This window comes from Carassius auratus, linkage group LG45M (assembly GCF_003368295.1).
Source record: "Carassius auratus strain Wakin linkage group LG45M, ASM336829v1, whole genome shotgun sequence".
Classification (NCBI taxonomy): Eukaryota; Metazoa; Chordata; class Actinopteri; order Cypriniformes; family Cyprinidae; genus Carassius; species Carassius auratus.
In genome coordinates this window covers 1072841-1087608 of record NC_039299.1, presented here as the reverse complement: position 1 = coordinate 1087608, position 14768 = coordinate 1072841, and the positions used below count along the sequence as shown (strand labels likewise).

The window sequence follows — 14768 nt, the reverse complement described above, 5'->3', positions numbered from 1 at the left end:
TGTCTTCGTCAGGAAGATGTTGAGACCGGGGTTCATCTGGATCCAGCGCTCAAAGAAGTCACTTACAACCCTTCGTATGAAACCATGTTTGCTCCAGAGGTGATGCATATTGTGCTCTTCAGTTATTGATATGGGCGTCTTGAGAAAGACAATCTACTGAACTTCTATTTAAGCTTCCTCTTCTGATTATTTCTGAGCGCTACTCCTCCTTGAGTTTTTAAGCTACATCTTCAGACTGTTATGACTCGTGTTGCTTGCTCTTTTCTGGCTGATAGGACTCACAGTTTTCCTAAAAATGAAGATCAAACATCATAAAAATCCCATAGATTTACATTGGCGGAATGTTCAGATGAGCCAAGAATATTCAAACTCCAACTGTCAAAATTTTGACTCCCAGAATTCCTTGAGACTCAATCAAGCTTCCCATCTATGTACTGTTTCCGTTAGACTCATTTAAGCTTCTGTTCTACCTAATATTTCTTATCTATCTATCTATCTATGTATCTATCCATCTAACGTTATCTATCTATTTTAGACTTAACATTTGTGATCATGCAAATTTTTGAGGGAAAAATGGCACTCTTCGTGTGATGTAAACTATATGAAATTATATAAAGTCCCCATATTTTGAATAAAAGTTAAGAATGTAAAGATGAAGTTATGTAATTTAATAGAATGGCACACGGTCACTGTATCAACACACTGAAGGCACATAACTGAGCGTTTTTAGAGAAATGAAAACCTGTCGCACGACAACAATTATATGCACTCGCACATACGCTCCCAAATATATTTTGAGGTCGCACAGATTAAATTATTGGAGCATATGCAACCAAATTTCAGGGCTTCTCGTGCACTCAGTCATGTAGTGTATAAACTATAATATAAGGTTATTGTGTCATTCATAATCAGTTTGATAGCTCCTCCCCCTTCTGTACATAATTGAAGCTGCAACACCTTTTCTTTTTGGAATTTTCAGTGTAAAGGCATAAGTACACGATTTGGTACGCACCTTCAGGTTTGCTATCAATGTACTAATTAATGCTAGCAATGTAGAAATATTGCTATCATTGTGTTAAAAAATGTTAGCAATGCATTAAATGATGCTAAAATATACTTGCAGTGTGGTAAATCATGCTTGCAACATGCAAATCATGCTAGTAAAATGCTAGCAACATGAAAATCATGTTAGAAACATGTTAGCAATATGCCAAATGACATGTTAATCATGCCAGAAACATGCTACTAACTCGCTAATCATGCTAGAAACCTGTTAAAAGCGTGCTAATTATGTTACATACATGTCAGGAACATGCTAACGACATGCTGTTCATGTTAGAAACATGCAAATCATGTTAGCAAAGAGATAAAACATGCTATCAATGTACTTATTCATGCTTGCGAACGTGCTAGTATTGTTATAAATGTGTTAAAACATGCTAGCAATGCATTAAATCATGCTTGCAACAAGCCAATCATGCTAGTAAAATGTTAGCAACATGCTAGAAACCTGCAAATAATGCCAACAACATGTTAGCAACAAGCTAATAGTGCTAAAACATGCTAATCATGCCAAAAGCAATGTTAAAATCATGTAGAAACGTGGTAGCAGCATGCTAATCATGTTAACACCATTCTACCAACGTGCTACCAACAAGTTAAAACATCCTAGCAATGCGCTAGCTCATGCTATATATATAAATTCTATTCAAACTGATTAAAACTTGTCAAGCTTTTACAACTACTTTAGATTTTCAGGCTAGGCTTAACCTTTAACGTAAAACTTTTTTTTGTTTTGTAAAAACCTTTTATATCTAGTTTATATCAGTTCTCTTGTCTCATTCCAGTTTGGACCATCAAACCCGTTCAGATCGAAGCAGATGTCCGCTCCGAGAAACATGCTGTCCGGTTACGCCGAACCTGCTCACGTCAACGACTTCATGTTTGAGCAGCAGAGGAGAACGTTCTCCACCTTCGGTGAGAGATACACCTCACTCTCTCTCTTCTCTTCTCGAATCAGACGCAGAACATGTTTGTGAAACATCAGATGTGTGTGTTGATCAGGATACGCTCTGGACCCGTCTGTGGACACCAGTCAGGTCTCGTCCAGCAGCTACATCGGAGCCGTGGAGGAAGCAGAGAAGAACAAAGGTCTGATTCGTTCAGCATCTCTTCTTTCACTTCCATCATGTTTGCCTTCAATAATGTATAATTTGTATTTCAGATCAATTCTGTTGTTCTGAACTTTCTATTCATCTAAGAAACCTGAAAAAATTCTACTCCGCTGTTTTCAACATAACAATAATAATAAATGTTTTTTTTGAGCAGCAAATCAGAATATTAAAATGATTCCTGAAGCATCATGCATTATAATAATTACATCTTACAAGTCTTTGTTTTACACCAGGAGACACTCTTTTTTTTCATGTCATCAAAAGTTAACAAAATCATAATAAAGGGTTTTTAAAGTCATAGCTAACAGTCACCTTTTTCACGCCGTGATTGGTTTGCATCCCTGTAAAAGTGTTTGTTGTATGCATATCATCAGGAACAGTTTTGTTATTGTTCCTCCTCTAGGGCTGATGGCGTTTGAGACGGGAGTGAAGAAGTCCGAGAAGAGGAAGAAGGTGAAAGGAGGAGACGCATCAGACATCGAGAGCTTCCTCGGACCCTGGGCCAAATACCAGGATGAGAGAGACGTGGCCAAACCCTCTGAGGTGAGACATTCAAAGCCTTCAGTTTCACGCACTTAACCTGTGTTTTAACAGACTAATCGTTTTCTTAATCCTGTTTCGATGTGACAGGATGAGAAGAAAGAGCTGGACGAGATCCTAGCCAAGAGACAGAAGCGAGGCAAGAATGAAGAAGAGGCTCCAGCGGAGGAGAAGACCATCCTGCACGGTAACACACACACACACACACAAACGTGCAGCTAAACAAGTCTTGGATCTGCTGCTGAACCACTGTCTCTCCTTCATTACAGTCAAAGATGCGTACGATTACCAGGGCCGCTCTTACCTGCACGTTCCTCAGGACGTGGGCATCAACCTGCGCTCAGCAGACGTCCCGGAGAAATGCTACCTTCCCAAGAAACAGCTGCACGTCTGGACCGGACACACCAAGGTAGTTTACTGGATTCTGTTTTAATGGTTGAATTAAATATTAGTAATCTAAATGAAATGATGAAACACACACACACGTTTGTTTTCGTGAAAAATAGATTGATCCCTGTAGAAACTGTATATTCTATGGCCCTACACCAAGCCTACACCTAACCCTAACCCTCACAGGAAACTTGCATTTTTACTTACACAGTCTCACACACACACGCTCACACAGTCTCACACACACACGCTCACAGAGTCACGCACACGCTTGCTGACACGGTCACACACACGGTCACTCGCGCATACATGGTCACACTCGCGCACAGTCACACTCGTACACACTCGCGCACACGGTCACACTCGGTCACACTCGCGCACAGTCACACTCGCACACACAGTCACACTCGCACACACAGTCACACTCGCACACACAGTCACACTCGCACACGGTCACACTCGCACACGGTCACACTCGCACACGGTCACACTCGCACACGGTCACACTCGCACACGGTCACACTCGCACACACAGTTACACTCGCGCACACGGTCACACTCGCACACACAGTTACACTCGCACACGGTCACACTCGCAAACACTCGCGCACACGGTCACACTCGCGCACGGTCACACTCGCACACGGTCACACTCGCACACACAGTTACACTCGCGCACACGGTCACACTCGCACACACGGTCACACTCGCACACACAGTTACACTCGCGCACACGTCACACTCGCGCACGGTCACACTCGCGCACGGTCACACTCGCGCACGGTCACACTCGCGCACGGTCACACTCGCGCACGGTCACACTCGCGCACACAGTCACACTCGCACACGGTCACACTCGCACACGGTCACACTCGCAAACACTCGCGCACACGGTCACACTCGCGCGCACGGTCACACTCGCGCACACGGTCACACTCGCGCACACAGTCACACTCGCACACGGTCACACTCGCACACGGTCACACTCGCACACGGTCACACTCGCAAACACTCGCGCACACGGTCACACTCGCGCGCACGGTCACACTCGCGCGCACGGTCACACTCGCGCACGGTCACACTCGCGCACACAGTCACACTCGCGCACGGTCACACTCGCACACGGTCACACTCGCACACGGTCACACTCGCGCACACAGTCACACTCGCGCACACGGTCACACTCGCACACGGTCACACTCGCACACGGTCACACTCGCACACGGTCACACTCGCAAACACTCGCGCACACGGTCACACTCGCGCACACGGTCACACTCGCGCGCACGGTCACACTCGCGCACACGGTCACACTCGCACACACAGTTACACTCGCACACGGTCACACTCGCGCACAGTCACACTCGCGCACGGTCACACTCGCGCACGGTCACACTCGCACACACGGTTACACTCGCGCACACGGTTACACTCGCGCACACAGTTACACTCGCGCACACGGTCACACTCGCACACGGTCACACTCGCACACACAGTTACACTCGCGCACACGGTCACACTCGCACACGGTCACACTCGCACACGGTCACACTCGCAAACACTCGCGCACACGGTCACACTCGCGCGCACGGTCACACTCGCGCGCACGGTCACACTCGCGCACACGGTCACACTCGCACACGGTCACACTCGCGCACAGTCACACTCGCACACGGTCACACTCGCACACACGGTTACACTCGCGCACACGGTTACACTCGCGCACACAGTTACACTCGCGCACACGGTCACACTCGCACACGGTCACACTCGCACACACAGTTACACTCGCGCACACGGTCACACTCGCACACGGTCACACTCGCACACGGTCACACTCGCACACACAGTTACACTCGCGCACACGGTCACACTCGCACACGGTCACACTCGCACACGGTCACACTCGCAAACACTCGCGCACACGGTCACACTCGCGCGCACGGTCACACTCGCGCGCACGGTCACACTCGCGCACACGGTCACACTCGCACACACAGTTACACTCGCACACGGTCACACTCGCGCACAGTCACACTCGCACACGGTCACACTCGCACACACGGTTACACTCGCGCACACGGTTACACTCGCGCACACAGTTACACTCGCGCACACGGTCACACTCGCACACGGTCACACTCGCACACACAGTTACACTCGCGCACACGGTCACACTCGCACACGGTCACACTCGCACACACAGTTACACTCGCAAACACTCGCGCACACGGTCACACTCGCACACGGTCACACTCGCACACGGTCACACTCGCGCACGGTCACACTCGCACACGGTCACACTCGCGCACACAGTCACACTCGCGCACGGTCACACTCGCGCACGGTCACACTCGCACACGGTCACACTCGCGCACACAGTCACACTCGCACACACAGTTACACTCGCAAACACTCGCGCACACGGTCACACTCGCGCACACGGTCACACTCGCGCACACGGTCACACTCGCAAACACTCGCGCACACGGTCACACTCGCACACACAGTTACACTCGCAAACACTCGCACACACGGTCACACTCGCACACACAGTCACACTCGCACACACTCGCACACACAGTTACACTCGCAAACACTCGCGCACACGGTCACACTCGCACACACAGTTACACTCGCAAACACTCGCGCACACGGTCACACTCGCAAACACTCTCGCACACGGTCACACTCGCAAACACTCGCGCACACGGTCACTCGCAAACACTCGCGCACACGGTCACACTCGCACACACTCGCGCACAGTCACACTCGCGCACACGGTCACACTCGCAATCACTCGCGCACACGGTCACACTCGCAATCACTCGCGCACACGGTCACACTCGCAAACACTCGCGCACACGGTCACACTCGTAAACACTCGCGCACACGGTCACACTCGCACACACAGTCACACTCGCGCACACGGTCACACTTGCAAACACTCGTGCATACGGTCACACTCGCGCACACGTCACACTCGCGCACACGGTCACAATCACACACTCGCGCACACTGTCACAATTAGGGGTGCTCCGATCACGATCGGCCGATCGTTAATGCGCATCTCGTCAGTAAAGCCAGTTTTCTAATCAGCGGTTAATTCCATCAGGTGCTTGATTTCACATAGAGCAGCTGTTACTACACAGAGCCGTTATTAATAGAGAAGATGCGCAAATCTACTTCATTTTCAGCGTTTTTTGGCGCATCTTCTCAGTTACACACGTCACACTCGCGCACAAGTCACAATCGCACACACAGTAACACTTGCAAACACTCGCGCACACGTTCACACTTGCTCACACGGTCACAATCGCACACAGTCGCGCGCACGGTCACGATCGCGCACATGGTCACAATCGCACACACTTGAGCACACAGTCACACTCGCGCACTCTGTCTCACAGTCGCACGCGCACACATCTCAGATGTCAGTTTTGCTCACATTGTGTCATGCTAAACCATGCCCGCAGAAGCTCATGCTTGCTTTGAGTTAAAAATAAGAGTGGTTTGTGAATGTTGATGATTTAATCAGAAGTGTTTTATCCTGGGATGTTGTGGAACTATTTAATGTAAATGTCATGGATGCACTGAAAAAAAAAGATGTAAGCTGCTTTGATTCGGGATAATTATGAATGTGTCCTGTCTGCAGGGGGTCAGCGCCATCCGTCTGTTCCCGCTGTCTGCTCATCTCCTGCTCTCCTGCTCCATGGACTGTAAGATCAAGGTGAGATCTGCTTCGAGTCGCTCTGTCTATTAATCTAATATGATTAATATAAATATATAATATTGATATAATTATTATACAAAAATAAAAGAATTTAAAATAGTCTTTTGATAATAATATTGTTTTACTCTGACTGTTTTAATTTTTGTGTAATAATTGTTATAATAATAATATTACTTAATATAAAAAAACAGCTGATGAGGACTGTTTAAATTAAAAATAAAATGAATCATGAAAACCTTAAAATAAACAGTGAGCAGTTGCAGCATCAAATTTTTTTTTTACATTTATGTTCATATGCATTTTAATAAAAATAAAAAAATGTCTAATGGTGCATGTGCTGCTGTTTGTGTGTGTGCTGATGTTGTTCTGGTCTTGTCCTGTAGCTGTGGGAGGTTTATAATGACAGAAGATGTGTGCGCACGTTCATCGGTGAGTCTTTATAACACTTTATATCTTTAAAACGTGCATGAAAGAGTTCAATAGTACTTTAAAAACCGTAACAATATTTCAGTTTTGACAGTGTTTTGATCAAATCAATGCAGCGTTATTGTGCGTAACAGACTTGTTTGAGACGCAGTGTGAGTGTGGATCTGACCGATGTCTGGTGTCTGTGTAGGTCACAGTAAAGCCGTGCGTGACGTGTGCTTCAACAACACTGGCACACAGTTCCTGAGCGCCGCCTACGACAGATATCTGAAGCTCTGGGACTCGGAGACGGGTGAGAGCTTCACTCAGACACAGATTGTGTTCGTGGTGTTGTCCATCAGTGCTAAAGAGTCTCCTCTGCTCCTCAGGTCAGTGCATCTCACGCTTCACCAACAGGAAGGTTCCCTACTGCGTCAAGTTCAACCCGGACGAGGACAAACAACAGCTGTTTGTAGCCGGGATGTCCGACAAGAAGATCGTCCAGGTACAAAACCCAGTCATATTCAGCTCATGTTCACTTTGTGTTGAAATCCTTAAAGCAGTTTGATTGGAGCATTGGGTAAGAATAATGTCTTGATTTTAATTTCGAATGATGTGCTGATTAGAGATGACACCGTACAGAAGTTGAAGTCTATATGCTTTTGCACACACTTTACTCATGGTCATGAAATGCTGATGTTATTAACATTAATAATTTGAGACTAAAGCATAACAATGCTAATAATCTGCAGGGTTTGATGTGATGTGAGCTAATCGAGCAACAATATGTGATGGGTCATCTGTTCCAAGACGCATTTAGTATTTAAGCTTTAATTAATATTTTCAATTAGTTTTCATTTTTATAGTTTAGGTTTTCAATTCCATTTTAAGGTGTAATAATGTCGTTGTGTTTTTGCCATTTGTTTTCCTTTTATGTGTATATCATTTTAAGTTTTAGAAATGTAGTTGTAAATTCTATGACTTTTTTTAATTCATATTTTAAATGTCTACATACATTATATACAATTTTATTTTAGTTTTAATAATTTAGTTATATATTTTGACACTTTAATAATTTAATTTTTCTATATGTTGTATTTATTTTTATTTTAGTTTTAGTAAATTAGTTGTGTTTTAATGCCTATTTCTAAATGTCTATATATTTCATTTTTTGTTTTGTTTTTTAAAATGTCTTTAGAATTTTTATATTTTATTTTTAGTTTTAGTCATTTAGGTGTAGTTTTTGACATTTTAATTTTTTTTTATTCATTTTATTATACAGTTATTTAGTTGTTTATTTTTATCACATGCAGATTTTTGTTTAATGTATACATTTTTGTTTTCGTGATTCAGTTGTGCATTTTTATGATTTTTAATTAGTTTTAATATCCAAGTTTTCAGTTATGTAAATTGTAGTGATTTCGATTTTTTTTTTTAAATGTTTTATTCTGTATAATTTTTATTAATTTTCCACTTTTAGTCATTTACTTGTGTGTTTTTATAAATCGTATGAATTTAAACATCTGTATAATTGGTATTTTTATTTTACTTTTTATCAATTTATTTGTTTTAATTATTTTCTTAATTCTACATAATTTGAAAGTTTTAGTCATTTGTGTGTGTGTATGTGTTGTGCATTTTTCCATTTTAATCAATTTATAAATGTTTTTTTATAATTTCTATAAAATTTTATTCCTGTTTTAGTATTTTAGTAGTTAGTTTAGACCACTAAAATTAGATTATTATAAATTAAGTTATTTAAGATGAGTTGGGAAAGTGCTAGGTTTCTGGTGGTGGTGGTGGTGTGTGTGTGTGTGTGTGTGTGTGCTCTTGTTTTTGTGTCATATCAGGACACAACTGTAAAGTATAATGTCATGGGTATGACACAGGCAAAACACTTATAAATCATACAGAATGAGTTTTTTTGAGAAAGTAAAAATGCAGAAAGTTTCCTGTGAGGGTTAGGGTTAGGTGTAGGGTTGGTGAAGGGCCATAGAATATACAGTTTCTACAGTATAAAAACCATTACACCTATGGGATGAACACACTTTACACAAAAACAAACGTGTGTGTGTGTGTGTGCAGTGGGACATCCGCTCCGGTGAGGTGGTTCAGGAGTACGACAGACACCTCGGTGCAGTCAACACCATCACTTTCGTGGACGAGAACCGCCGCTTCGTCAGCACCTCGGACGACAAGAGTCTGCGCGTCTGGGAGTGGTGAGGAACACACAGCGATGCACCAGAACACACTCGGAGCTCAGAGAGAAATCACCAGAATAATCTCCACTTTCTCCAAGCAGATGTCAAAATGTTTTTTAAATCAGCTTTTTAATGTGATATTTGTTTCTACTCAGGTTTGTTGATCTAAACGGTAACTTTAACTTCTTTTCATGTCCGATTTATGCGTGTATGAAATATAGAAAGACAGAATAGAATTAAGATCTAGCCGTATGCTCATCTCTAGAGTTCACCTTCTGTAGAATGAGACGCTGACGTGTTGGAGTTATTTTATGCTGATGTTCTGCATAAAATAACTAAAATAAAATAAAATAAAATTATTAATAATAATAATAATTTATTATGTGACTAGAGTTCTAAAAATCTTATTGATTTTTAATTTTATTATTTTGCAAATAAATAATGTTAAATATTCTTTTTACCAAATTAATCAATTCAAATGTGTATTAAAGTTTATACATGTACTTTATTAATAAAAATAAAATTTAATGTTTTGTAAAGATGTTATATATGTATATAGACAGAGGACCAAGAGAGATCTTAGCTATTAAATAAATATTTATTAGAATTTAAATTATATTAAATGTATACTTTTAAATGTGTTTTTATTTTGTTTAGGGACTTTTACAAAAAATTACTTTATGAATCTAAACTGTATATATAATTTATAAAAATGTATATCAAATCTTAAATATATATTAATATATTATACATTTTAAATGTATATGTAAGTGCATTTGTTTTTGTTTAAATACTTTTTTTTTTAAATCAAAAAAAAATAAATATTTGGCATATTTGTTCCAAAAGCAGTTCATGCTCATCAATACTTTAATAGTTAAAGTGTGTGTGTGAATTCAGAACAGACTGCAGTGCATCTTTCATGCGTTACAGTGTGATCTGTGTGTGTGTGTGTGTGTTTTCAGGGATATTCCTGTGGACTTCAAGTACATCGCTGAGCCCAGTATGCACTCGATGCCTGCGGTCACACTGTCGCCCAACGGTGAGTGACTCTCTCTCTCTTCCTCTCCCTCGTTCTCCTGCGTCTGACCGATGACCACACAGAGGTTACCTCTTACTCTCCTTCAGCTCACAGTTTCTTTAAAGAGCCGGTGTTTAGTCATTAAAGCAGCACCTTCCACAACACAAATATATATCAGTTAACTCGAAATATTTAACTGATGGTACTCTTGTTCAGTAGCAGCTGAAAATTGAGTCGAAAGATATTTTTGATTCCATAGGGAAGAGCATTTGGCTTTTTGAGTGTAATTTATAATGTTTCTTTTATTATTTATTATTGTACTATATTTATAGTTCTATTAAATGGGTTTTAAAACAAATTGAATTTATTTATTTTTTCTTTATTAAAAAAAAAGTTTAATTTATTATTTATACACATTTGAAGTACATTTTAAATCATGCATTAAATAGCTTTAAATATCTTTTAATCTGTCCATTTTAAAAAGTGGTTTAATTTTCCTTTTGAGTTTTTAATTATTATTTAATTGATGGATTTTAAACAGTAAAATCTTTTTTTTATTTTTTTTATTTAGAAATGGATAAATTACATCTTTGGCTGTTTTAAATGCAATTTATTTATTTTTTCATTTATTTTAATATTAGTGCACTATAGATATGATCTTATTTATAGTTATAGTTTATAGTTATCTATATATTTATTTACTACAGTTACTAAATTTTTAAGTATGAATTCAATAAACCGTTTTGTTTTTCATTTTAGAGAACTTTTTTAATACTTTATTTAATTTTAACTGTTTTTATATATGTATAACAACAAAAACTTTACTAATGTTATGCTTTTATTTAATTACATTTTAAAACTTGAATGATATAAACGGTTTTATATATATCTTAATTTGTCCGTTTAAAAAGTGATTTATTTCCTTTTTTATGGTTGAAATTAATAAGTGTAATTTTTTTGAATCTCTTCTAGTCCTCCGTACACTAAGCATTATTATTATTAGCTTATTATTATTAGTTTATTGTTTGAAGATCTACAGCTGGAGATGGGGTTATGGCAGTAATAAGATAATGACTGTGTTTAACTCTAGGGAAGTGGCTGGCGTGTCAGTCCATGGACAATCAGATCCTGATCTTCGGAGCGCAGAACAGATTCCGGCTCAACAAGAAGAAGATCTTCAAGGGTCACATGGTGGCGGGATACGCCTGTCAGGTGGACTTCTCTCCGGACATGAGGTGAGGCACGGATTAGTGTGATTCAGCTGCTCTCACTCAGGTCCAGTGGGCTCTAGAGGACAGGCTTGAGACGGGTTACAGATGTTGAATATCACTTTGAAATGAAGCCACATTGTGACTAATTTGTTTCTCAACATTGCTTTTTAACATGCTGATTATTTTTAATAAATGCTCCAGGCCTGCTGTGCTTGTTTTTAACAAAACACACACTCACACATTTTTATATATATATAATCCCGTTTAATATTTTAGTAATCATAATAATCATTTATATATATATATATATATATATATATATATATATATATATATATATATATATATATATATATATATATATATATATATATATAAATGATTATGATTACTAAAATATTAAACCTATTTAAAATGCATGCAACTTTTACAGTGAAATTATTACAGTATTAAGAAAAAATATTATAGTAATAAAAATAAAAATACTTTTGTTTTACAGTACAACTGTAAAAATACAATACTAATATTTGTGCAGTCTTCCCTTTCAAACAATAAACCGTTAAGGGTTTTTATTGTATTTATTTTATTTTTTATTTTTTTTGTGGAGTGCATATATTTATTTAATAATTAATGCTAATCACATTTAAGCCATCTTGAGATTAAATGTATTGTTTTTTTTTTTTATATTTTACTGTAAAATAAAAGTGGAATTTAATACATTTACGGTACTAATTTATGAAGTCTTTATTTTAAAACATTAAATCATTACAGTTTTTTTATTTAAAATGTTTATATTGGCGGAGCAGCATATATATATATATACACACACACTATCTTTTTCTCCATCTTTATGGAAAATATGCCTTTTAATTAAAAAGATTTTTACTGTGTTTTCTTGCATTTAAACTTTTTTGGTCGACTTTTTCATGATTTCTCTGATTGGAAATAAAAAACAGTTTTGAACCCTTTCAGAGCACTGCATGAATACAGAGTTATATTTTGAATCATTAAAAGTCATATATATGATACCAGTGTATTGTTGTCCTGCAGTTACGTGGTTTCCGGCGACGCTGACGGGAAGCTGAATATCTGGGACTGGAAGACGACGAAGCTGTATCACCGGATCAAGGCTCATGATAAGGTGTGCATCAGTGCGCTCTGGCATCCTCACGAGACGTCCAAGGTGATCACCTGCGGCTGGGACGGACAGATCAAGCTCTGGGACTGAGACTGAGCTTTTAACACTGATGGCAGAGTAATAATGGGCTGGCATCCAGTCCCACACACACACCAGAGACTCGCAGCTCATGCTTCTTGTTTTATAATGAATGAATCTGTATCTCCAGTGTCTTACATTTGTCTCTTTTTGAGGATAATAAATGCATCTCGTTTATTTCTGCTGTCTTTGTGTTTTGGTGGAATTGTCCCGTTCATTTTCAGAGAAAGAATGACTATAAAGCATGTGATTAGAGGCAGAAAGAAGGATCTTTACCATCTCTAATGAGGGAATGAACTCCTCAAATTGACTCCCTAAGACTTTAATTGCTGTGTAAAGTACTGCATTTGAATTTTAACTCAATATATTCTCTCTCTCTCTCTCTTTGTCTGTCTCTGTCTCTCTCTCTCTCCCTCCCTCCCTCCCTCCCTCCCTCTCTCTCTCTCTCTCTCTCTCTCTGTGTCTGTCTCTGTCTCTCTCTCTCTCTCCCTCCCTCCCTCTCTCTCTCTCTCTCTCTCTCCCTCTCTCTCTCCCTCCCTCTCTCTCTCTCTCTCTCTCTCTCTCTCCCTCCCTCTCTCTCTCTCTCTCTCTCTCCCTCCCTCTCTCTCTCTCTCTCTCTCTCTCCCTCCCTTTCTCTCTCTCTCTCTCTCTCTCTCCCTCTCTCTGTGTCTCTCTCTCTGTGTCTCTCTCTGTCTCTCTCTCAATATATATGTGCATGTATATATAAATACATTTTCAAATTTATGTGAAATAATGTCTTTGCACAGAATTTAAGCAGGCACAGAGCAGCCTTAACTCTGCTGTGTAAAGATGTCTTTTTATTATTTAAAAGAATTGTTTTAAATAATAATAATAAATGCTAATTTTTTACTCTACAGTAAAATAATGTTATAATAGTAATATTTATTTATTCATTACATTTTTTTATAATTTTTTTTTTACAGTCTAATATTATTGCAATAGTAATATTTCTAAGATTTCTAATGTAAGTACAAATATTCTTCAGTAAATCAAACTACGATTAAAGCCTGGAGCCTCTGGTCCTCACAGCGGGAGCGAAACCTATTCGACTTCATCTGATAATCAAAGAAACATCTGAAGAGATGCAGAAAGACTACATTAGTGCTTTTTAATGGCTTTTGGTCCAAGTCAAAGTCACCTTTATTTATAAAGCGCTTTAAACAAAATACATTGCGTCAAAGCACTGAACAACATTCATTTGGAAAACAGTGTGTCAATAATGCAAAATGATAGTTAAAGGCAGTTCATCATTGAATTCAGTGATGTCATCTCTGTTCAGTTGAAATAGTGTCTGTTTTAATTTGCAATCAAGTCAACGATATCACTGTAGATGAAGTGACCCCAACTAAGCAAGCCAGAGGCGACAGCGGCAAGGAACCGAAATTCCATCGATGACAGAATGGAGAAAAAAACCTTGGGAGAAACCAGGCTCAGTTGGGGGGTCAGTTCTCCTCTGACCAGACGAAACCAGTAGTTCAATTCCAGGCTTCAGCAAAGTCAGATTGTGCAGAAGAATCATCTGTTTCCTGTGGTCTTGTCCTGGTGCTCCTCTGAGACAAGGTCTTTACAGGGGATCTGTATCTGGGCTCTAGTTGTCCTGGTCTCCGCTGTCTTTCAGGGCAGTAGAGGTCCTTTCTAGGTGCTGATCCACCATCTGGTCTGGATACGTACTGGATCCGGGTGACTGCAGTGACCCTCTGATCTGGACACAGACTGGATCTGGTGGCCACAGTGACCTCAGAATAAGAGAGAAACAGACTAATATTAGCTTAGATGCCATTCTTCTAATGATGTAGAAAGTACATAGGGTGTTATGGGAAGTGTTCCCGGTTCCAGTTTACCTAATTAATGCAGCCTAA

The 14768-nt window shown here is 40.1% G+C and overlaps 2 protein-coding genes across 5 annotated transcripts in view; both read left to right on the top strand.

Annotated features, from left to right (window-relative positions):
* The window catches only part of LOC113068554 (gephyrin-like), a 1122288-nt gene that overhangs the window by 769275 nt on the left and 338245 nt on the right, over positions 1-14768 (top strand). The gene's annotated exons all lie outside the window — the stretch shown is intronic.
* LOC113068565 (pre-mRNA-processing factor 17-like) overlaps positions 1-14768 on the top strand; it is a 32843-nt gene that overhangs the window by 377 nt on the left and 17698 nt on the right. Inside the window, exons 2-15 of one of the 2 annotated variants that reach the window (XR_003279572.1) lie at positions 13-99; positions 1848-1977; positions 2065-2151; positions 2578-2717; positions 2805-2901; positions 2984-3123; positions 6760-6834; positions 7221-7266; positions 7454-7555; positions 7632-7747; positions 9328-9461; positions 10406-10482; positions 11552-11696; positions 12723-12963. Coding sequence is in view for 1 of the 2 variants with exons in the window: in XM_026241334.1 (XP_026097119.1) it covers positions 13-99; positions 1848-1977; positions 2065-2151; positions 2578-2717; positions 2805-2901; positions 2984-3123; positions 6760-6834; positions 7221-7266; positions 7454-7555; positions 7632-7747; positions 9328-9461; positions 10406-10482; positions 11552-11696; positions 12723-12900 (1554 nt within the window). In the remaining variant the exon portion in view is untranslated. Of the gene's footprint in view, positions 1-12; positions 100-1847; positions 1978-2064; positions 2152-2577; positions 2718-2804; positions 2902-2983; positions 3124-6759; positions 6835-7220; positions 7267-7453; positions 7556-7631; positions 7748-9327; positions 9462-10405; positions 10483-11551; positions 11697-12722; positions 13066-14768 lie in introns of those variants that run through there. The other variant, XM_026241334.1, reaches the window with a different exon arrangement.